This window comes from Rhamphochromis sp. 'chilingali', assembly GCF_963969265.1.
Source record: "Rhamphochromis sp. 'chilingali' genome assembly, chromosome: 10".
Lineage (NCBI taxonomy): Eukaryota > Metazoa > Chordata > Actinopteri > Cichliformes > Cichlidae > Rhamphochromis > Rhamphochromis sp. 'chilingali'.
Window position 1 is genome coordinate 36141050 of NC_137937.1, and position 24648 is coordinate 36165697.

The 24648-nt window shown below is 40.2% G+C and overlaps 1 protein-coding gene across 3 annotated transcripts in view; it reads left to right on the forward strand.

Moving 5' to 3' along the window:
• cfap299 (cilia and flagella associated protein 299) overlaps positions 1-24648 on the forward strand; it is an 83308-nt gene that overhangs the window by 42642 nt on the left and 16018 nt on the right. For all 3 annotated transcript variants that reach the window (XM_080895056.1, XM_080895058.1, XM_080895057.1), the window contains exon 4: positions 17583-17725. In XM_080895056.1, coding sequence (XP_080751182.1) covers positions 17583-17725 — 143 coding nt within the window. The remainder of the gene's footprint in view (positions 1-17582; positions 17726-24648) is intronic.

Genomic DNA, 24648 nt, shown 5'->3' on the forward strand with positions numbered 1-24648 from the left:
CAGGAAAAAAAAGGGTATTTATAACTGCATTTTCACACCAACTATTCTCTTGGATTACCTCAAGAAAACACCTGCTGCACAGATTAGTTAAAGTTGCTGCAAAGACCAAGAATGCATCAGTTATATTCAGAAAAACATTATATCACCTAAAAATGGTCTTCATGGCTTTTAGTAAATCCTGACGCAATTTGACACATTTGTTATTCATCTGGCATTTAGGGAACGTTAATGTGAATAAGTTTGGTCTCAGTTTCAGTTGATCTACATATGGGCCTTTGCAGGCATCATGCCTGTGACCTTTTAGTTACAAGGTGGTTGCTGCAACCACAAGGCCACCCTGCCGCCTTTAGCTCAGTGGAGGTTCCTGGCTTGACTCACTTATATGCTTAAATGTTAACAGACTTAATACAGTGGAACTCCATCGTGTCATAAGCAGTGTGTGGTTAGAAAGGCTGCTTCTCATTAGCTCATGGACTGGAATCAATATTGTGTGTGCACTTTTATGCACACGCGTATGCACATGCAGATGTGTTTGTGTCTGTATCTGTATTTCACGTGAAATCAACAAGTAGGGACTTCCCCTCAGTTTGGATCTAATCCCCGGCTGCACTGGCCAGATTAATGTGCACTGGGAGCAAGAGCTGACAATTAGAAAAGTGCTTGCTCACTTCAAACCTTCAAAGAGAAGCCTGCTGTGACAGACACGCACCGCAAATGTTAACATTTCAAATGGGGATCCTGGAGATGTGAAATGTTGAAACGTCTCTGAAGACAAGTGTAATAATGCATAGCATACTTGCTTTGAACAGGAAGGTAATGGCTTCATGTCTGCAAATCACGCTGTGGTAGATTTGCTAAGATCAAACTAATCTCCAAACATTTAAGGAGGAAATTGTGCCCCACCCAGTGGCTTTGAAGTCTGATTTCTTGTCAAAAGATTGACAGTTTACTAAGAACAAGTAAACTAAGTAGAGAACATGTGTGCTTGAGCAACGTGATGCTCTTCATCATTCTAAATCCAAGCAATTTTTTATTTTACTAGATGCTGTCAGCACACAGTAGCTGCTACTGGTTGCTTTTTTTATCTAATAGGAGTTAAATGTAAGATATAGAATCTAGTGTCTAAATCAAAATCGTGGCTTTCTACTGTCAAAAAAGTATTTTTTAAGCTGGCATGCCTTTCCATTTAGACTGGCAAAGCTATCCAGGCTGTACCCCTCCTCTTGCCCTGGACAGCTGGGATATGCTCTAGCCCACAGGTGTCGAACTCAAGGCCTCGAGGGCCGGTGTCCTGCAGGTTTTAGATGTGTCCTTGATCCAACACAGCTGATTTAAATGGCTAAATTACCTCCTCAACATGTCTTGAAGTTCACCAAAGGCCTGGTAATGAACTGATCACTTGATTCAGGTGTGTTGACCCAGGGTGATATCTAAAACCTGCAGGACACCGGCCCTCGAGGCCTGGAGTTCGACACCCCTGCTCTAGCCCAACTGTGATCCTGAATGGATAAGCGGAATTAATGGATGGATGCCTTTCTATCAAACCTCAAGAAATTAATCAAATCAGTTATAGTGCTTGTGTCATGTTAGGGTTTTAGGTAGCAACCTGTTCTGTGGGGACTTGCTACATTCAGTTCAAAGATTCAGTGGATAAAAAGAAAGTGTTTAAAATGAAATATGATAATTATTAATTGAACTGTAATGTTAAGGATTTCAAGCATGTGGGATTCTTTCATTGTAGGAGAATATCAATTTTATTTAACCTTTCAAGACTTTCATCTTTAGGAGCAAAATCTGGTCCACATGTGTTCTGAAACATATTAGTATTTAGACATTACACAGTTTTCCATTTTTCTGAAAGTCCTGTAGCAAAGTCTTTGTTGGTGCCGATTCTCGACCTGGAGAATGTTGAGAATTTTTTGGGGGGGGTTTGTCCCATGAACACAATGCAACCTAACATGTGAGTTGAAATGAAAGCTTGGTGTTTAGATTGTGGTAAACAATATCAAGCTGAAGCATTTACTGTGTGGCTTCCTGTCTCAGAGGATGCAAGATGTTGAGGAAATGACTTTGAGATTCAGTAATTTTTACAGCTTTATGTGGTTGGTCACGGTTTTGAGTTATGTTGCATTTGGAAATCTTGCACCAGCAAGATTCGGACAAGAGGGCACAAGAGGGCATTTCGTTGATCCTGAAACATTTCCAAAATCTTGTTTTTACTTGTGTCAGGTATGCTGCGGCATTTCTGTAGTTTTCAGTCCTTGAGTCCCTACAAGCCGACCCTTAGACAGCACTGTTTCTAAAATAGGTTGAGATGCTGTGTAAAATAAAACTACGACTTTTTTTTTCTTGAAAATGTATATACTTATTTTGAATTTCACACCAGTAGCACTGCAAGTGTTTGGAAACTGTGACTTTATTTTTTGCTTTCTAATGTTAAAATTGTTTATAATACTGTGTTTTCTGGGATATTTTCTTCAGCGTTAATAAAGTAAACATTTGCAAGTTACCCATGCCAGTGTTTGCAAAGCTGCCCTGAGGACACAAAGTGAAAGTGATATACATTTCTAACAAAAAATTTGAATTAAGCACTGTGTAACTGATCCTCAGATGATTGGATTATCTTTTTAAGAACATTTCACACAGCATCCAAACTGTGTGAGACAGCGTTGCATTACTGCTCAGTGTATATAAAACTCAAGAAGCAATATTTCTACACAACGAGTGAGCAACTTCACCACATTTGGACCATTGCAGACATGTAGTCAGGTAAAAACGTGGGAAATAAAGACATTAAACCCCTTAGTCTCTCTTCATCTGACAAAAGCAAAACTAACCTTTGTCCAAGACAAAGAAGGAAGGAAAATAATTATGCCTCAGGGGATTTCTGCAAGAGTGTTTTCACAGTGGTCAGCTCCCTCAAAGCATCCTTTTTTATTTTTTTGTATTTACTACACCTGTGTTGGCTTTTGAAGTCTTTTGATTTTTTTTCTTCATGCCATATAAACAACCCTTTGACAACTTTTTTTTAACACTGTCTCATAAAGACATTGGCGTTTGACTTTACTTCCTGTGTTGACTAGAACAGATAAACTATCAATCCTGGCAATGCATTTGCTTTGTTTCACTGCAACAGAATTAAGTAAGATGTATGTTTGCTTTACATTATTGAGATCTTTGCTTTTAATTTGTGTAGCTTGAGTGGATTTGAAGTAAGAAACCAGGAAACGGATAATGGACGAGTGTAACACATGTACACGTAAAAATCTAGGCTTAAATTTGTTGACATTTAATTTTATGTTAGAGAGCAGCTTTTGGTTCATAACGTTTGCGCCACATAGCAAAGACTAAATATTGTCAGAAGTATGAAGTGAATCTTCAGATACCAGCAGTCCTTATAGAAGCTGTTGGTCGCCCTTTAAATTCTACTAAGTGTTGCAGTGAAAGATTGGTATGTGTTTACTACTGCTGGATCATCGTCATGTGGTTACTGTAGCCAACATCTCCGCTTAAAATAGTGACTTTGTGAGCCAGGGCACTGCTGTATCTTCTAAGCTGCAGATGCAGCTGACCAATGTAACATGTATTTGCCTCCACTCAAAAATCTGTTAAAACATCCGTCTCAAATAACAGGAAGGGAGTGCACTCAAAAATAAAGTTGTTTGTGGCAGCCTTGTTCGAGCCTACTTTAGAACTACGGGCACTGTGTAATTTCTGCATAGCTGCACTCTGAGTAACTATACGACAACTTAAACCACATTAAAGTTATTTGTCCCCAAGGTGATAATAAGTATTCGGACCACTAAGATGACTTCCCGATTCCAGCCAAATGATTCAAGAATTTTTGTAATCTTGACTTTTGCATCATTTGCTGTATGTCATCTTGGTTTAGGCCAGTTGTGGAGATGCTGTCATACTGTAGTTCATAGAAGCTCATAAAATGTGTTTAGTAGCTATTACTCAGTTTCACATAACATGCAGAAAATCTTCTACTTTACTTTCCCCTTTACTGACTTTTCTTTTTTTTTGCATAGTTTCAGATCACCAAACAAATTAGAATATTAGACAAAGGTAACCAGAGTAAATACAAATACAGTTTTTAAATGATGATTTCACTCATTGAAGGAAAAATGTTGTCTAAACCTACCTGGCCCCATGTGCAGACATAATTGCCCCCTAAACCCAATAACTGTTTGTGCCACCCACCTTGCAATGAGTCTTTCACTCTCGGTGGATGAATTTTCACCCACTCTTCCAAGCAGAATTTTTGTTCCATTCAGCCAAACTGGAGGGTTTTCCATCATAAGAACGTGCCAAAGCATCTCAATCTGATTTAAATGTTTTCTTCTTTTTGAACCATTTAGAGGCAGACCTGCTGGTGTGTTTAAGGTCATTGTACTGCTACGTGACCTGAGTCCACCTTTTCAGGGCACAAGCTGATGGCTGGTCATTCCCCTTCAGGAGTTTCTGAGTTCGTGGTCCATCAATTATCAAGTTGTTCTGAAGCAGTAAAGCAGCCCCAGATCATGACACTATCACCACCATGTTTGACTGGTGATATGATGTTCTTTATATGATACGCTTTTTTTTTTTTTGTAACGGGACGTAAACCTTGCAAATTACTTTTTTTTTAATGTAAGCAGGTGGGTTTGGATAGTTTTGGCTTCTTATACCACTAAACATGCATATTTTATGTTTCCTGATTCAGGCGTTTGTATTAACCAATGAGGTCATGTGAAGTCAGTGGCAATAGCTTTGATAGCTTTAGAAGGCATAAAAAACAAAGGAAGCAATGAAATAGTTTGGAGAGAAGATATATAAAGAACGTTGTTTTGGCAGTGAAAGCAATTTAGTTTAAAAATAAAATGTCACTGATTGATTTATGAAATTTTCTTTATTTTAAGCCTGAGTGTTGTGTTTTTACTGCTGCTATGAATTTGTTGTTGTTGTTGTTGGTTCAAGAAATTACCATATTTGGGCAGGGAATGTTTTAGCTATTGCTAACCAGACTGGTTAGCAAATACAATAATATATCATATGATATAGTTTACCACCAGCAAGCCATATTATTGCTTAGATAATTCAACTGGAAAAACTTTAAAAGGCGCCATCAGTGCAAACACAGTAGAGAAATCCAGTTTAAATGAGCTTTAAGCCTTAACAAAATCCAGACAGGTGAGTTTTGAGAACATTCACCCTCTTGCAGTTATCATGAAGAGGAAAACTGTCCATAGAAGTCTGTTCTGTTTGCAAATGTGTATTGTTGAAGGTAGACATTTTAACAAATGTCTTAACTTATGTGGTGATGCGACATTATGATCCTCAGTGAGAGGAAGAAGCAGCAATACATGTGTGTGAATGGGAGGGAGACAGGTGCTACAGGTGCAGGTAAAGCTACAAGGAGCAGAGGTAGTGAAGCAAGATGTGTTTAAATACCTGGGATTAACCATCCAAAGCAACAGACAGTGCACAAGATGAAGAAGAAGGTGCAGGAAGGGTGGAGTGGGTAGGATGATATGTGACAGAAGGATAGCAGCAGGAGTGAAAGGGAAAGGTTTACAAGATGGTAGATCTGCTATGTTTTATGGTTTGGAGCAGGTGGCACGGACAAAAAGACAGGAGGCGGAGCTGGAGGTGGCAGACAGATTTTCACTGGAAATAACCAGGATGGATTAGAAATGAGTTCCTCAGCTTAGATTGAGTATTTTGTAGACAAAGTTCTAGACGAGGTTGAAATGGTGTAGAGAAGGGTGGTGGACATACTGGACAAAGGATGTTGAAGATGGAGCTGCCAGGCAGGAGGAAAGAGGAAGACCAAAGAGAAGATTCATGGATGTAGTGAAGGAGGCAGGTGTGACAGAAGAGCATGCTAGGGAGAGGTGGAGGTGCAGGTGGAGGCGCAGGTGGAGGCATCCACTGCGGTAGAAGAAAAAACAAAAACTAAGTAACTACTGGCCATCTTAGCATGTTGTTAGAGCCTGGCTGATGTTGACGGGCCGATCACATGCATTTACATTTGTGTTTAGATATTGTTTGAAATGCATTCAAATTTGAAACATGAGGTTTTTCGATTGTTTCTTCTTTTCCTCCTGGCTTCAACCCTATAGTTTACACTGCAAACTGTCTTCATCACATGTGACAGAGCTGAGAAAGCGGTGTTCACAGAAAGTTACTGACTAGTTTGTGCAACATTCAGTCATTCAGGTTCTCCTGGTCCCTTTTTATCATAACTCTTTCAGTGAAAACAACTTTGTTCTTTCACAGCACTAAATCAGTTGTTACAGATGGTACAGCATGTAGCACAGATGACAACATTGCTTGCATGGCCCATTTTCACATAGATGTATAAGAAATCAAATCCTCAGCACGGCTACAGTTACCTGAAGGTCTTCGCCTTTGTTCCACCAAGAAAACACAGCAGCTTACATTCTGAGCAGCTTCCCACCGAAAAACAAAGACAAGAAAACCTCAAGTTTTGTGTGTCAGGCATTCATGAACAGGTTCTCAAGGACTCAGATTTTCATAAATGCTTGCTCATAAGCTGTTGGTAATTTCATGCACCTGCACAAGCAGATCTCTGGAAGTAAGTCAGGAAGTTCTTCTTTTTGTGTTTAGGTGTGTTCATCTTTTGTAATAATAATAATAATCCTGTCAAGAAAATACAGTTTCCATGTGATCCACTTTCTATATCACGAAATCACAAGGAGATACAATTTATAGAAACAAAAAATTCTTGGTTTTCGTGGCCCCTAATGCACCAGATCTTAAAGATGATCAGTAATGATTTGAGATAATAGAGGTTTGTGTATTTTCTAGAACTTATTAAAGGGCTTTCTCTTTATTTATACTGTATTCTGTACCCTTGAATAAAATAAAATAGGGTGGGGCCTTCAACATCACTCTTAACAATGAATATGCTCATATTATGCTCAAGTTTTGAATCACATCCTCAGTATATTTGATCTGAACTTCATGACTGTTTTGCTAGTTGTGGTGTACCACAGTTTGTACCCTGCAGTCTTTGGTACAGATGATAAAAATCTTGTTTTAATAAGGGAGGGTCTCAAAATAAAACTGTTTCCTAAAGAAGCCCAGAGCACAGAAAATACCTGTGTTTGCAAAGCAACTTCTGGTCTGTAGAACACTGAAAGATTTTCTTAATGTCTGTGCCAACGATGGGCATGTGGTCAGAAGTGGAAGCCTGAACTGACCTGGAAAAATGAGATTTCTTGAAAGATGGATAGAGTTGTAAATGTCACTGTTACAGTTAAAACCCCCAAAAGAAGTTACAAAAATAAAAATCAATCGTCATGTATGTAATTTGCAGGAAAAATATGAATAACTGCCCTAAAAAACTGATTGGAGGGAAGCAAGATTAAACTATAACTCTAAGATGACTCGTGGTATGCAAGGATTTCTGTAAAGTGTAAAGCTGAGGTAATTACACAATAAGAAGCAATGTTACAGTATTATAGTGACTACTGCAGTAGTCAAGTCAAGCTGAAAGGTTTATTTATGCTGTATTAATAAGTAAAACTCTGAGTCTTATCTTAGACAAATTGAATATTTAACAAAAGATTACATATAACAGATGAAGGTAGAGTGTGGTTTTGAAAACTGAAGCTATTGATGGGCGATTAGAATCAGAATCAGAATACTTTATTAATCCCGAAGGAAATTATGGGTAAATTAGATGTTTTTGTCTGTCCTACCTTAAAAGCTTACAAAAGCTTACAAAGATTACAAAAAGGTGCCTTTGGTCAGCCCACCACATGTATTTTGGTAAATGTACATATCAATATCAATATTAATAACAATTTTACAACATAAAAATTATGAATATTTTTGCTACAATCAAATAGTCTAAAATGAATCCCATTGCTGTGCCTTGAACTGTCTTTAACCGGGGGCGTGGGGGTACTCCTGCAGTTAAGATGTCTGATTGTATATGGGTTTATGAGAAACTGTCCTCTGGCTTTCTTGCTATTTAACCTGAGAAAACTTTCTGTTCACCCATTCGCTAGTTTAAAAATTAATGTATATGTTTTGTTTGTAAATCATAGTCCCCATTAGAGTGAAAATGGACGATAAAGCAGGGTATGCTTTTTGTTTCTCAGTCAGATCCGCCCCTCACTCATTGCATCCAGTTTGCAAACACCAAGATGTTGGTAACCTAAATGTGGACCTCAAGTTTTCACAGCTGGACCTTGCTTTCCAGTGATGTCACAATGTCTTCATCAACTATATTCGATACAGATGTTGCATAAACGATGATGCTGCAATTTAAAATATAAAAAGCACTGGTCATTATGGATGTGGAATCTTGAATTTCTTAGTTACTGCTGAAGCAAACTGTCATAAACTGAGGATTTTTTCAGGTTTAAGACATGCAGATTTACACCTTGTTTGCACCGATACTTAAAGAATATTAGATGTTTTAAAGTAGAAGTAAAGTAGGAAGGCTTAAAGAAATGTTGTTTTCCGTCTATACATGGACGGTTGTGTCAGCCAACCAGGTTTAGCGTAGAATTTGCACAATAAAAGATTATCTCTACTTAAATAGGATTAAAGTGGCCACAAAGTTAATGACACCATCGCTCTTTTAGACTGTGATTTGCAAACTTGCTAGTGGACAAACAGCTTTGTTGCACTACTCTCACATATATTTTGGGCTAAACTTGTATTCTTCTTCCCACTGGTAATTTAAAAGCCAGTGGAATGTGGAAAATGATTGTAGGAGTGGAGGGGAGGGAAAAGATATGCCTCGCATGGTCACTTTGGTGTCTGAAATCCGTAGCTGAGATGGCGTTTGACTGATTTGTGTTGCGACCACATGTGCCAGACCCGCCCGCTATTCTCAACCCGTAATTCCTCTCTGAATTCAGGCATGCGACTAATTTACTGTAGGGCCAGGATTTTTTTCTCCTCTCGGGAGTAGAAACTTTACCCTGTTTCTGTTACAGGGCACTGCACCGAGCGCTGTAAGTGATGCCACCTGTCAGGCTGACAGCTTACTCTCCATATGGGGAAGGCCTTTATCAGCTGCAGTTGTGGGGAACAGGAAAATGTATGCCACCTGCCAAATATTTCAAACCTTTTTCTCTTCTTTAGCAGGCTGCAGAGTAATTCTAAAACTTTACTGTCTTTCTGTCTATTAATTTAACAGTGACGTTTTGGCCATCATGAAGTAGCAGCAGCAGTAAAAGCCTTTTCTTTAAACTTAACTCCTTCCTGATACATCGAGGTGCATAGCAGATGATTCACTGATGTTGATCTTGCAAAAGAACGCGGCTTGTTCATAATAGGCCTGCATTTACTGCTCATACACGCTCCCTTCTTAGTTCCAGATTAGAAACTAAACTGATATATTGGGTTTTCTACAGTGTTTTCATTGAGTTGTGTCTACAGTTGTGTCTACTCCACTCAGAGTGGCTCCAGTCGATATGAACTGATGCAGTCAGAGGAAAAACTGCAGAGCTGCACCGTGGGCCCAACTGAGGAGGTTTTAATAGAATTTCTAAAACATCAATTGCAAAAAGCAGGATAGCATTTTCTGATTTCGAGTGCCCTGTAATTTGAAGTGTGTGGGTTCAAGCCACTTATTTTGTGGTGATGGCTTTACTGGCGGGTTCTCCAAAAAGACAGAGGCCAATGCAGCCAAGGGTTGAGCTAGCTGCCTTGCCTTTCCTTGCTGACTGACTGAGCCGCTTCCTCTTTGGTATTTGGCCATAGTTGTTCTGCCCGTACGGCTAACCTCAGTGGGTGTAGCTGTCCACTGTTGGGTGTTTAGAAAGCTCAACAGCAGGACACCTGTTTCTGGATTTATTTACTTCATTTCTTGCGCAAACAGTCATGTAATCTGTTTATGGATGCATTTGAAGAGCAAATAAAGTAAACACATGTTTTTGTTTTTGTTTTTTGTTTTTTCAGAAATGACGTCTAAACCAGAATTAGATATCCTGTATTTTAACATCCACCTAGAATCTCATGCATGTCCAGGAAAATATATCCAAACATACTGTGCATTATAAAAAATTTATTCTGGACCTTAGGTCGCATGACTTCAAAACACTGTATTCTGTCTTTTGTGCACTTTTGGACATTTTTATGGTCTTTAGCAACAAAAGCATGTGTGCATACACTCTGTGACAATCTAAAACTCTTTTAGCTCTGTGCTTTTCATACAATCATTTAAAAAATATTTGTACCATTTTGTGTGGCCTGACCAGCCTTTGTGCAGTGCCTTAAGTGAATACAGATATAACATTAAACCACAGTGTAGAGCTTGAAGTCCTTTTGAACAGTTCACTTGTGCATTTTTGCATCCGGTGCCAAGACATCTGTCTAGAGACACACCCTGTAATTATAAGTGAGAGAAAAAAAGAAATGTCTTTTGATTATTTCCAATCCTTATTGCATACATATACTACAGCGTCTGTTAAGGCAATTACATCTTTTATCTGTAAATTAAAGATTTTATTTTTCTATAAGGTAAGATAAGCCAATAACATGATAAGACGAAAATGGCGAGGTGTAGAATAGAAGTTGTTCCCATTAAAGCTGCTGAGCAGAAGTTACCAGCTTTATTTATTTATTATTTTTGTAGTTATAGACCTGTTTTAAAATTCCACTCGGCTGTGGGTTAATGCAGCAACATTCACTGGAAAGGGTGGCTGCAGTATATCAGTGGTTGAGGGTTGTGATGAAAGGGTATGCTAAAGACTGCTTCAACAGATTATGGCTAGCAATGCACAAACAGTTCACAACCCTCTGCTCTTGTACCTGCTCTTGTAAGACGCAAACTCTAACACATTTTAATCATTGCATATATTAGATGTCTCTGTGTTGTGGTATCTTTGTAGCTTGTTACCTAAAGTCTCTTCAAAATAGCTCTGATACACACTGAATTCAGCTGCTGGCTCGTAGAATGAATTCATAGCAATTTAAACCATGTAAGTATTTTTTGTGGTCTCAGTAGTTTAATCATAGGTGATGACTTCAACCCCAACCTCTGTGCTGTTCTTCCAAACCCTGGCAATTGTGACAAAAGATAATAATCATTCTGAGGGATGCACATCAAATCTATTTGCAGTTTTTACAAAAAAAACCCCAAACCAAAACATGCTTTCTGCCTGCCTTCAACATTAGGTTAGCATTAGAATTCAGTGCTAGGGTTTGGGTCATTACTGAGGTCAATTATTCTTTACCAGAAGTGATTCGTCTGCAGGGAATACATGAAAGAAAAATCACAATTTGATTAAAAAAGGCTGCTGTGAGCCACAATAACAAGATAGAATAGAATAGAATAGACCTTTATTGTCATTGTACATGCATGTGCAACGAAATTGTAGGTACTCCACAACAACTGCTCTGGAATAAAATATAAGTAGTAAACAGCAGGAAGAATAGCAAACAGGAAAATGTATACAATCAAGAGGGATATATCCAAAACAACACAAATATATATATATAAATAAATAAGAGAAAGGCACACATTGGAGAACAAAATACTTGCAAAGTACTCAGAGGTAATGCAAAGAAAAGACTTGGTCTGAAGGAGGCTGTGTGTGATTCGCCTGAGTGATGAAGGTTACTCACACCATGGCTCAGATTGGTGAGGTGGGTGGGCAGGGGTGGGGTTTGGGATGGGGGTTGTGTTTGTTAACAGCCCAAATGGCCCAGGGGAAAAGGGTGTTTGTGAGTCTGGAGGTGTGGGACCTGATTGACCTGAGGCGCTGACCAGAAGGCAGCGGGTCAAACAGGTGGTGGGCGGGGTGCAAGGGGTCACCTGTGATGGCCCTGGTTTTCCTGAGACATTAGGATCTGGCGATGGTCTCCAGGGGTGGCAGAGGGAAGCCAGTGATTTTTTTTGGGCGGTGTTAATTACCCTCTAAGGCTTTCCTGTTTTCATTAGTGGCCCCTGCGTACCAAACACCCAGGCAGGAGGAGAGCACGCTCTCCATTCAGCAGCAGTAGAAGGCCAGCAGCAGCTTCTGGTCCAGGTTATTCTTCCGCAGGACACTGAGGAAGTGCAGCTGCTGCTGGGCCTTCTTTATCAGGGCGATGGTGTTGTGGGCCCAAGTGAGATCAGCGGAGATGTGGATGCCCAGAAACCTGAAGTTTGACTCAGATTCCACCCGCTCTCCACTTATAATAAGAGGATAGAGGACCTGTTTGTGCCTCCTGGGGTAAAAATACACAATGACTCATACTTTCTCCTGTGTTTGCATGTTTTGTATTTGTGTTTTTCGTTCTCCTCACTGTCCTTGTGTCTGTCTACTGTTTTGCAACAAAATATATATTAGTATAATGTTTTTACTTAAACTCTTAAACCTAAAAAGAGAGGGGGGGGGGGTTCTCTATTCAGGTTTCTGCTCCACAGCCCAGCAGCATGAGTTACAGAGGATGGATGGGTGGATGAATGGATGGATGGCATTATTATCAGGCCAGTTCAGATTTGGTGAAGCCTTTTCAGAAGCAAAGCTGTTTGGAACGATTAGCATGTCATGCACATAGCCTGGTTGCTAAGATTATTGAGTAAGTTGTTAGCGTTGCTCTCTTTTTTTTTTTTTTTAAGTCACTGCCATTAGTGCCGGCTAATGTAGGTTACTGACTGCTTTGACCTGGTTCATTGCCTACACTCTTCAAGTAAGTGAACGCGGGCTCTGGATCACATGTCCTACAGGATGTGTAATTCGGGTAGATCCCCACAGATGCAACACACCTCACCACATATGGTTTCTGCCATTGCATCTATTACACAAGCAGCCTGTGTGAAGTCACTTCCAAGTCAAATAAGCAATGAGCCCCCCCCCCCCTTATCCTACTCCTGAACCCCTCCTTAAACCCTCTGACAAACACACATATGTTTCTCAAGAAAGGGGACAAGGGTAAAGCCAAAAAAAGGGCTCTCACCTCAAAACATTCCTGCAGTACAGGCCATGTTTTCCTTACCCCAACAAATTTACACAGTTGTTAGTGATGGCCCGGGATTCCTCCTAAAGCGTAGCCTACCAATAATAAACAGTATGGCAGCTGACACCGCAAGACACCTGCACGGCTCCCTGACACTGCAGGATTGTTCCCAGGGACTGGGGGCATGTGGGTGTGGGCTGAAGGATGGGGGAAGTGGGGGCCATGAGGGCCTTCAGACAGGTTGGTTGTGTGTGTGTGTGTGTGTGTGTGTGTGTGTGTGTGTGTGTGTGTGTATTTGGGATGGGGGAGAGGGGTTGGTGAAGGTGGTAGTAAACAATCAGTTCTCTACACAGGTTTACTGATATGATTTTATTTATGTGAGATTGTGTACAACGTGCAAAAGATAATACATTTTGCTGTTTCACTATTTGAGACCATTACATTACAGCCTATTTTATTACTCTGTTTCTTATTTTTAGTGGAACACTTGTTTTTTCAATATGAATTCTTTGCTTTACCTATGTATTCTCTTATTACCTAACACAACAAGTAAAATACATCAGAGCCAGCCCTACACACAGGGAATTACAGTCCAGTCGCTAGATTTAAAACCGTTCAGATCCACTGAATGCCGAGTTGATTAATTAATGTCTTTTATCCTGTCTTCCTTCTCTCTCCCCAACCGGTCGCAGCAGATAGCCCCGCCCCTCCCTGAGCCTGGTTCTGTCGGAGGTTTCTTCCTGTTAAAAGGGAGTTTTTCCTTCTCACTGTCGACAAAGTGCTTGCTCAAAGGGGTTCATATGATTGTTGAGTTTTTCTCTGTATGTATTATTTTAGGGTCTACCTTACAATATAAAACACCTTGAGGCGACTGTTGTTTTGATTTGGTGCTGTATTAATAAAATTGAATTGAAGTGAATTAATGTGCTTCGTCTTGTTTTATTTTGCGTTTTCTCAGATGTCACTCATTGACTGACCAAAAGCAATGTTGACTTAAAATTTAAATAAGGAATCATTAGATTAAAGGATATGTGGTACTTCAAAAGATAATAACACTCACCAGCCATTTCAACTATATTTATATATAGTATATTCAAATATTTTAATCAATGCAGTTGTATTTTTATAGCAGCAGTTCACAGAAACACTTGTTTTAAGGTGCTTCATATTGCAAGGTAAAACTCTATAACCCCAACAATCGCTCCTTTGACCACGTGCTTGGTGACCCTCTGGACAGGAAAATACCCATTTAAGAGGAAGAGACCTCCATCAGAACCAGGATCAAACCGGTTCTGGGTTGAAGTAAAAGAAAAGCGTTAAAAGGTTATAAGTAACAAATGGGGCAAAACACAAACTATTGGAAATGAAACTTTTCTTCTCCAGCTGGGCACTTCTACTACTCATGTTCCGATTACTGGACAACTCTCTCGATCTCCTGATCTATGGTTGCCTCCATCTATCCTACAGACATATTTAAGTGGCTTCTAAAATCGAAGCTTCAATTTCCTTGTTGCCACTTAGCTCTATTCAGCTCTAATTTGGCATTTTTCTTTCTTTCTGTGTCGTACCCACTACACAGGCAAACATCTACAGTCACACACACATTCAGATGTCTCATGCTCCTCTACAGGATTTCAAGTGGTCTGGCCATTGTGTCCCCACCTGTAGAACATTGTCAAAGCACAAAGGAAGACCTCCTGTCAGCTTCTGTTTGATGTGATTTGATTTTGTATAGCCCTCTCAAACTGTACGTCCATGGGGCTTTGAAAGAAAGGCCAACAGCATGTGGAGTAATTTACATGTGTGTGTCAAGGAGGTATTGAGTTCCTCTCAATTTGTCACAAACCTCAAAAATCCTGCTTACTAACAAACATGCTTACTTTTGTATGGAAGTGCTTTTATTTGGACTTTTTTAAGGTTGTATAGTCAAAAGAACTTGTAGATTGTTTGTTGTGTTTCGTGGCCACAGGTAATACTTCACTTGCGTACAAAAAAAAAAAAAAAAGAGTTTCAAACTGAATATTGAGTATCACAAAAGGCTGGAATCTCTACCTGAGACTAGTTCAGCGCTCAGCTGCTCAAGCATTAAATAGACTGATGTTTGCCATAAAGTGGGGCCCCTTACTCGCCGCCCTGTGAGGTCACAGCACCTGTTCTTGGTAATTGCTGGCAGGTGATGTAAGGCCTCCACTTGTTTTCCATGGTGTAAGGTGGAGGTCCCCCTGCTCCCTCCTACAAGGCGGCTGGAAACTCATGTTGCTTGTTTGGAGCAAATAATAGAGTCTGACTCGTTTGTTCTGCTTTCCCTGCGACCTGTGAGTGAAATGGCTCTTTACCCACCTAATTCTAGTTCCAGAAATATGCAGTGGCTTGTTTTTGATGGATGGACCATATTGATTTGATATAATTTTCAGTTCTAATTTTCCAGAAACTTATGTCAAAGACTATTTTCTCAAGAAGTTATACTACAAAAAAATAAACTTTTACAGAAAGAGAAATGCTAAGTAAGCAAAACATTTAAAATACTGTTGCATTTGTTGGTAATTCTAAAATTTTAGTCACATTTTAGTGTAACTACTAGAGTCTTGAAATACAGTTACTCAACTCAACACAATGCATATTGTTAATATCATGATATAACCTTGTTGCAGTTACGTCCACTCAGATTGACAAGACCTGAACACATCTAAGAGCTGAAGGCTGTATAAAAATGAGACGTTTTAAGTGTTACAGTGTGAAACTGAGGACACTGAAAATTGTGGACTATTTTTTTTTGTTTGCACCCCAAAGACAAGCTAAACTGTTATTGTTTTAATCAGAATTTCTGACCATCTTTGTCTTTGCTGGGTCCACCTGATGATGTCTTTTCAAGGCTGGCTGCAGGAGGACAGAAGCCAGTAGATAGGGTATATGGCTCAGTCCTCCAGCCAGCTGTGAACCTGATAGCATCTGTTTTAAACGTTTGAGAGGTGGAGAGAAAGCAGCCCTCTTTTCGTCTGAGCTCTGGAGTGCTAGTTATCTCATGCCTTTTTAGTAAAGGGATCCGCAGATGGCCCGTGTCCTGACAGCTATACAAATGTGATATCACTAGCTGAGGTATTCCACAAGGATCCTCTTACTGTGTTACTGTAGGCCGAGAAGTGGGACTCATTCATGCTCAGAGTAAACAAAACAAGTCGGCCACAAAAAGACTTCTCCTATCTCAAGACGAGGCAGAAAAGACAGAAAGAAAAGCTGCTTTCTTGTCTTTGTGATGGCAGACAAAACAACCTCTTCACACCTGAGTGTGTCTCCTGTTCAGTTCTTTCCACGCATTGTCATCCTGTGTTATCGAAACCATCGAATCGACATGAAAAGATCATTTCATGTTCGGCTGTCGCCTGAGGGGGTTTGGACAACTTGGCTTCCATTTGCTTTGTCTGATTCCAGTGACGGAACCATTCGTCATCATCTTTTTTCTCAGGTTGTGTCTAGTTTGAACTAATTTCAAAGACATGATGAGCAGTCATGAAGCTGTCCTTAGAAGTATGTGTTTTGCTGGCAGTGAAGAATCCAAACCTGTTCATGGTGTTTTAATCAGATCGTGTTTGAGTTAAGGTGGCCCAAGTGTCGCCTGCACATCCTGTGTTATGGTGAATGGCCTGTATTTACTACTCCCTAAGGACCCCAAAGCGCTTTACACATGCAGTCATCCACCCATTCACGCACACATTCACACACTGGTGATGGCAGCTACATTGTAGCCACAGCCACCCTGGGGCGCACTGACAGAGGCGATATTTCATATTCTAAGCTAAACAGGCATTCAGCTTATATTTTGCTCCCAGTTTTGGTGGTCTCTGTCAAGGCCTGCACTGTTTTGTTACATAAATAAATGTAATGTACTGGCAACCCTGCTGTTAGAAGTCTACTGTAAAGGGTGATTGCCTGTGTGCCTGATAGGACCCCTCTTGAGTTGTTGATTTATGCCTGTCTGGTAGGTTTTCAATTGTTTCAGACCAAGTCCAAAGACTTTAAACATCAAGGCATGGGTCTGTCATTTTCATGTAATTTTACTAGACTGACTTGGTCTGAAATCACAACTTTGCTTCAAAGAGCTTACAATAGGCACAACACATGACACCCTGTGTCCTTAAACCCTGAAATCTGGATAAGGAAAAAAAAAGCGAAACCTCAAGTGGAACAATGAGAGAGGGTTCCCTCTACGGGATAGGTTTTTTCTGACTTGACTCTCCCTCCCTTTCCACCAAAGAGTCCTTATATGACACACAACATCAAGTTTTAACTAAGCACTTCATTTTTTATGTCATTTAAAAGTACATTCTTCCCCCAGCTGTAGGTGTTTTGGAACGGAACTCAGACTTTAGTTACTGTAAGTGGAAGGACTCAGACCGTGTCCCACGCTAGTATCTGAGCAGGATATTTTGTAGACATCCCACTTCTGCAAGCGAGGCCTATTGAAGTATAACATAAGTTGGACTCATTGCTGATTTGAACCTGATTCAAAGTAAAACACGACCCTTTATATTTCAAAGTGGGAGGATTTGTAACAGATCCCTTCTATCTTTCCACAAGTGACTTTTTCCTCACTGGCTGTTACTCAGGAGAGGTTTGATGGTCATGATTATTTACACAGAGGGTTTCCTTCTTTTTCTCTCTTTTTACAGTCGGTCATTTTCATAAGGGATCATAATACTCTTGGACAGGAAGTATCTGGCTATATAGACTACACCCACAGACTCAAGACCCAAGATTTTGAACCATATTTCAGTGGAAAGAAGAGGCTCATGCCAGCACGCTCAGATTTATGGTAAGTCTCCTTCCATTGTAACATGTCCACATTGGTTTAAGAAGCCTTTACTCAGGTGGGATTTGACAAAATTTGAAGTGTAAGGAAATCATATTATCCAAGAATAAAAATTCACATTGTCGTGAGACACCAATATAGGTTTGGAAGGAGCTCTTTAAAAAGCACAGTATGGTTGATACATACAGAGCAAGCTGCTGTGAGCTGAAAATGTAGAATAAATAAATAATAATAAAGTAGAGCTGCCAAAGTGCAGAACTTCTCTGGCTGACGCAGACGTGACTGAAGTCTCGATTTAAACAGACTGAGATCATGAGATTATTTTTAATGTATAGCTGATGACTGTAAAACAAACTGAAGACAATCCAGTTTCTTCAGTGTGACAGCGTTTTAGATTGCTCTTTAGTTCGTGGGGGGCCTGGACACAGTTCCTTTAAACAGGTTCCTTTTAGGTCTTCCTCTTTGTTTGTAATTCTGTTTTCCACTGTGCCAAATCTCCCGGAAGAATTTGTTGGAGAAGGCAAAGATAGAGTGACAAAAACAGAGGAATGGAGAAGCATCACATTAAAGTTAGGGTCCTTGAATTTAATTCAAAACCAGCTGTCAGTACTGTGGCATCTCTGTAAGGTTTAAGTAAGGTTTCATTAAGGGTGAAGGGATGGGAACATTTCACTAACCCACAGTGACTTTCTGTGCTTTTATTTATCAGTCACCAAAGTTAGACTAACACATTTTCAGTCATACATGTGTACTGTACGTTTGACAATTCGAGGGTCAGCACCGGTCACACAATCCCAGAACAAGCCATCAATGAACTGCTGACCTTACAGGTGTAAGCTAAAATCTCCACTCTACTATTCAGCAAGGCAGGTGACATCTTTATAATTCCTGGTCTATCAGGATAGCTGTTTACACAGAGAGCTGTCAGCAGATTACCAGAGCCAAAACCATTCCCACATTCCACATATTCATGCAGACTAACACCTTACCAACATTTCAGATACGTGCGAGAAATCCCAAAAGGACAGACACAACCGGAGAAGGGTGAGAATGAGAGTGTAATACGTGGTTTTATTCAGAGTTCAGCCAAACGGCACACAGCCTGTTTGACCTCGGTGACAGAACAAGGTCTATAACATCCTAATGTAGATAGCTTTTCACGCTGAAATTCTGCTTTGTTTTTCATGCTGTGAATCTCATTTTTCTACTTTCAACATTTTTATAAACAACTTTCCGTCTTCATGTGTGAACCCCACATCACTGAGGACAACATATTATAATCATGACGTTTTTGTCTTTTTAATGTGGTTACAAAGAAATACTGAGTATATTAATAAAAAGTTTGGAATTTGTAAACAGCATCTGTAGTTTGTTGGAACCAAAAACTGCTTCATAAGCACATTGTCCAACAACAATATTCAAAATGCTAAATGGCAGTCTTAGAGAAAACTGCTATTGTTCCAGCAGTCAGAAGACAAGAATGACAGTTGGGGTTTTATTTTTGGAAGTGGTTTCCCCTTCCTTTTGAAACCAAAGTGTCAGACATGTGAAGCTTTGTTGTTTTATTTATCCATTTCTCACCACGTGTTCCGACACACAACCCCGCTTGTGGCCTTGAACTCGACCTCCTCTCTGGTGAGTAGAAGCCCTAACAAGCTCTAGGTGTGAGTCATTGGGTGAGCATGCCTGGAGGTAAAACCTACTCTCTAATGATGCTTTTAAGACACCCCTCACCACCCCGCCCCACCACCATCGACCCGCACCCCCATCTGACTTGCCGCTCCCTCTCTCCGACTCATTTTTCAGTCACTAAAACTTCATCAGATTTACACGTCTCCTTGTCTTTATTTAACTTCTCTAAACTTGCCTTCCATGCTTCGCTACCGCTCCCCTTTTCTCCCCTCATATGTCATCTTCCACCCCCCCCTTTTTTTTTTTCATCTCTGTCGGGAACAATAACACCCAGTGTGGTTGCCGCTAAGAGGGAGCAGATGCTGGAGCTGCTGCCCACTCAGTGCACTAAACCTCCCACCGCAGGACTCTGAATCCTGTCCCTCCTCCTCCTCCATAGCCACAAAGAACACAGGGCAGCGACACCAGCGCCAGCTCTGGCCTCCACCTCCCATCTCCAGCAAGGAAGGGTGGATAGGTTCACGTACGCAGCCTTATGGGGGTGTAGCAGTAGCAGTACTGTCCTCTTGGACTAAAGTATGAAGATTTAAAGATATAAAATACTAGAGAAAAAAACATTATCGTTGAAAACCAAATGTGTTAAATGTACAGTTTATCTGTTCCACAAGTTTGATGTGGAAAATATTTCTAACTTTCCAACTTTGTGTAACAGGTGCCTGTGCTGTTTGGAAAAAAAGAAAGAAAAGGATATTCAAGACTAAATACATACGACTTCCCCTCTGAGTAATAATAATAAAGGAGAAGAGTTGTCGTCTCTTATATCTTACTACAACCTTTAGTTCCTATTTAAAATCACATCTGGTTACACAGGCACAATCATTTCACAGTTTAATTTCTTACATGTGAGTTGCAAAAATGGGAAGTGCTCAGTCATGTGACCGATAGAGCTGTGAATGTATTTGTACATAAACAACGAGCCATCCTTCTGAATATTTCCATGGATTCTATAAGAGCAGCAACAATATTCAGCTAAATGCTGGATGTGATTTATTTTAGCACGCACACTCGGCAGGTGGGTCATATAAATATAATTTGTAAGGACACACGTTCTGAGCCTCTGACCTCCAGAGGAAACCTGGTTAAAGTATGTCAAGGACGGGATTTTCCCAATTGCTTCAGAAGAAATTTAACATCTAGAAACTAGTAAACAAGACACAATCTCATAACCAGAAACACAATATTTGCTCTTCTGCTCTACTTACTGTCACCTCAGGGGAAACTGTGGCGTAAGCCTTTAAGTAAATAAAAGCAAAACCTGACACTAATACTGCAAATGGAGGGTGAAAAAAGTGTGTTTTTAGGTTAAATTTGTGAGCTTCCAACATAGACACGCACTGAAGTTCTGACCCTGATCTAATTAACCCACAGATCTGCAGCTCTGTGCACCCACCTTCCTGCCACTCCAGATGTGCCTACAGCATCTCTGATGTCTATTTAATGTTCACCAGCTAAGTGACCATCTGTTTATGCACTCTAGCTGTTCCCTTCCTCCCTCTCTTTATCTCTCCCTCTCTTCAGGCCCTGTGTTTAGCCAAGAGTTTTAAGAGGCTGAGCAGCTCACTATATGGGAATCCTAATTGATTTACTGGTTTTTCCTGCTTTACATTGTTTATGTTTTGTTCTACTTGAAATCATGCCTCTTCCTAAAAACAAAACTTCTTTCATCTGAAGTATAAAACATCTTTACTCTTCAACAAGTCGTTCAAACGCAAACATTTTAAATTGCTGAATAATATAAATATCTCCTGCCTGCACTGCACTGCACTGCACTGCACGCCCAACAGACTGAAACAATGAATCTAAAGGATCAGCTCGACTGAAACATATAGCGCATGCCTCTTCTGGAGCCAAAACCATGTTGCCGCCACGCTCGGCCTCTGCAGTGCACCTGTGTGTCTGGCTTCATTTTCTGCTGTGAAAATATTTGCACTGCTGTCCCATTTTATTAAGTTTTAATACAAAAGAGAAACTGTTCCAGCTCTGAAGGTGATTTAGCGGCTCCGTCTCAAGCGTTGTGCCTGGGCTTTGTGGGGGTCGGTGGGACGTTTTATCAAAGCCAGCATGGTAAATATTTGCGGGAAGATTTCATGTCATCTTTGCTGATCTTCACATATGGCACACACATACCCTTTTGGCAGGGTTAAATCCAATCAGATTCTTCCCAGTGCTTATGGGTATAGATTGTTTTTGAGGGTTCCAATGTCAGTACCATCGTCAGTCTCTTACCATCTTTCTATCTCATGTGCGTGTAAAATGACAGCGGCGACTCTTTAAATACCATAAGAACAAAGGCATTGTGTGTTTCACCCCCTACCGCTGCCCATCAGTATGCTCTTACTCAATGGCTACATTCAAATGGAACATAGCATAGCACCCAGTTCTGTCAGTTGACATGTAATGCATGTAATACACACAAACAGTTTCACCTTTTCTAAGTTACAAAAATCTTTGCAGTTCAATAATTGGAATAACAGAAGTAAAATACATTTATCAGCTCTACAGTGGCTTGCAAAAGTATTCGGCCCCCTTGAGCTTTCCCACATTTTGTCACATTATAGCCACAAACATGAATCTATTTTATTGGAATTCCACGTGAAAGACCAACACAAAGTGGTGCACACGTGAGAAGTGGAACGAAAATCATACATGATTCCAAACATTTTTTACAAATAAATAACTGAAAAGTGGGGTGTGCGTAATTATTCAGCCCCCTGAGTCAATACTTTGTAGAACCACCTTTTGCTGCAATTATAGCTGCCAGTCTTTTAGGGTCTGTCTCTACCAGCTTTGCACATCTAGAGACTAAAATCCTTGCTCATTCTTCTTTGCAAAACAGCTCCAGCTCAGTCAGATTAGATGGACAGCGTTTGTGAACAGCAGTTTTCAGATCTTGCCACAGTTTCTCGATTGGATTTAGATCTGGACTTTGACTGGGCCATTCTAACACATGGATATGTGTGGACAGATTCCCCCACCTGAGCTGTAGATCTCTGCAGCTCGTCCAGAGTCACCATGGGCCTCTTGGCTGCATTTCTGATCAGCGCTCTCCTTGTTCAGCCTGTGAGTTTAGGTGGACGGCCTTGTCTTGGTAGGTTTACACTTGTGCCATACTCCTTCCATTTCTGAATGATTGCTTGAACAGTGCTCCGTGGGATGTTCAAGGCTTGGGAAATCTTTTTGTAGCCTAAGTCTGCTTTAAATTTCTCAATAACTTTATCCCTGACCTGTCTGGTGTGTTCTTTGGACTTCATGGTGTTGTTGCTCCCAATATTCTCTTAGACAACCTCTGAGGCCGTCACAGGGCAGTTGTGGAGCTGTTTTGCAAAGAAGAATGGGCAAGAATTTCAGTCTGTAGATATGCAAAGCTGGTAGAGACATACCCTAAAAGACTGGCAGCTGTAATTGCAGCAAAAGGTGGTTCAAGTATTGACTCAGGGGGCTGACTAATTACGCACACCCCATTTTTCAGTTATTTATTTGTAAAAAATGTTTGGAATCATGTATGATTTTTGTTCCACTTCTCACGTGTGCACCACTTTGTGTTGGTCTTTCACGTGGAATTCCAATAAAATTGATTCATGTTTGTGGCTGTAATGTGACAAAATGTGGAAAAGTTTAAGGGGGCCAAATACTTTTGCAAGCCACTGTATATACAAAACCCTTTTGTAAAAACCATCGACTGTATGTAAAAGATGAACTGGACCACATTTTGCGGACATGAAGTACCATTACTGCATTTTTTTCTAATGGTCTTAAGTGGGCAACTCCTCGCATTGCAGAAAAAACTTCAATTATGTAGAAGTCCATCAGAAAATGGCCATACTGCTCACTTGATGCGTGGCCTCAGTGAACATTTCTCTAATGAATTTATGGTCTAAATGATTTTTAATCATCAATTTTGATGTTCATTTTGTAAATTGTGTTCCCATTTAGATAAAAAAGATAATGATGGTAGCACGGTACGCTATCATTTAGCACAGTCAGATCCATGTGTTGGGTTTCAAAAAAACAAAATCCAAAAGGTTTAAGTCAAGGCTTTAAAACAATACATACAAAGCAGTGTTGATGTCATGGACACCAAGTTAACCTTTTCTGTACAGTCAGTGGTAAACGCTTTTTAGTCAAACTGATACACCAGAAGTGTGTTTTACAGCTCGTCTTCTAATAAAAAAACAAACAAACACCAGAACAACACGATGTTCACCTGAGTACTCAATTCTAACAGCACATTATACAGCTATGTTTTATAATTTAATATAAACATAATAAATTCTTAGATGAAACCAAAAATAATGATCGAGTGTGTAGGCGGACAGTTAGTTATGTGTCTGCTAAAAGAGCTGTCAGCTGGACATGGTCATAGACATGATTTGCTGTTGAACTAGGCCCGTGACACTCCCAATAGGTTTAACAGTAATTTCGGCACATTACACTACTCCTTTCAACATTGAAAAGGCCTTTGTGATTTACACTGGAAACATTAACTTCTGAAACACTTGCTAGACTATTTATTCTGCAGCCGCTAAAGAAAAGAATAGCTGAACGAATACACATGCTGAGTACTTGCACTTTATGATATATATCATCCAGCTCCTCTGAGCCCTGTAATGAGACTGTTGACATTACACTGGAAAATGACTGCCTGGAGATAACAATAGAGCTAAGCAGGGTAACTATGGAAAGTGAAAGGACACACTGCACGTGTCAAACAGCCATTGTAAATGCATAGGCAACCAGGAACCGGTGCTGAGAGCAGCGTCATTGTTTCCACCAAATCCAGGTTCTCACACTTTTACTGGTCCATGTGTCTGGGTGTGGTGCCATCCAGCAGCTGGAGCTTTGTGACCAAATGTGCACCGACCATGCAGTTAGTTGCCCTAGTGAGAGTTCATATAGGACAGCGAGGGAGGTGGGTCCAATAAACGTATGAACAAAATTCTCGGCATTGCTTCAAAAAAATTTTCTTTTACTCTTTCCGTCTTTTTCTTGTTCAGTGTTAAAATATCTCACATCTGTCCCAGTAAGCGGTTCACCATGGAATAAAAGTGGTTGACCAAAAAATGTTAATTGTTGTATGGCATTTTGGTATAAATAGTCACTGAAACACTGTCAGGCCCAATTTACAAAGAGAAGAAGGATGCATGTGCCTGAAAGCAAATCTTGGACAATGTAATTTTCTTCTGAGTCTTAAAGGAAAAACCTCAATTTGTATTTCATAATTGGGTCATTGCAGC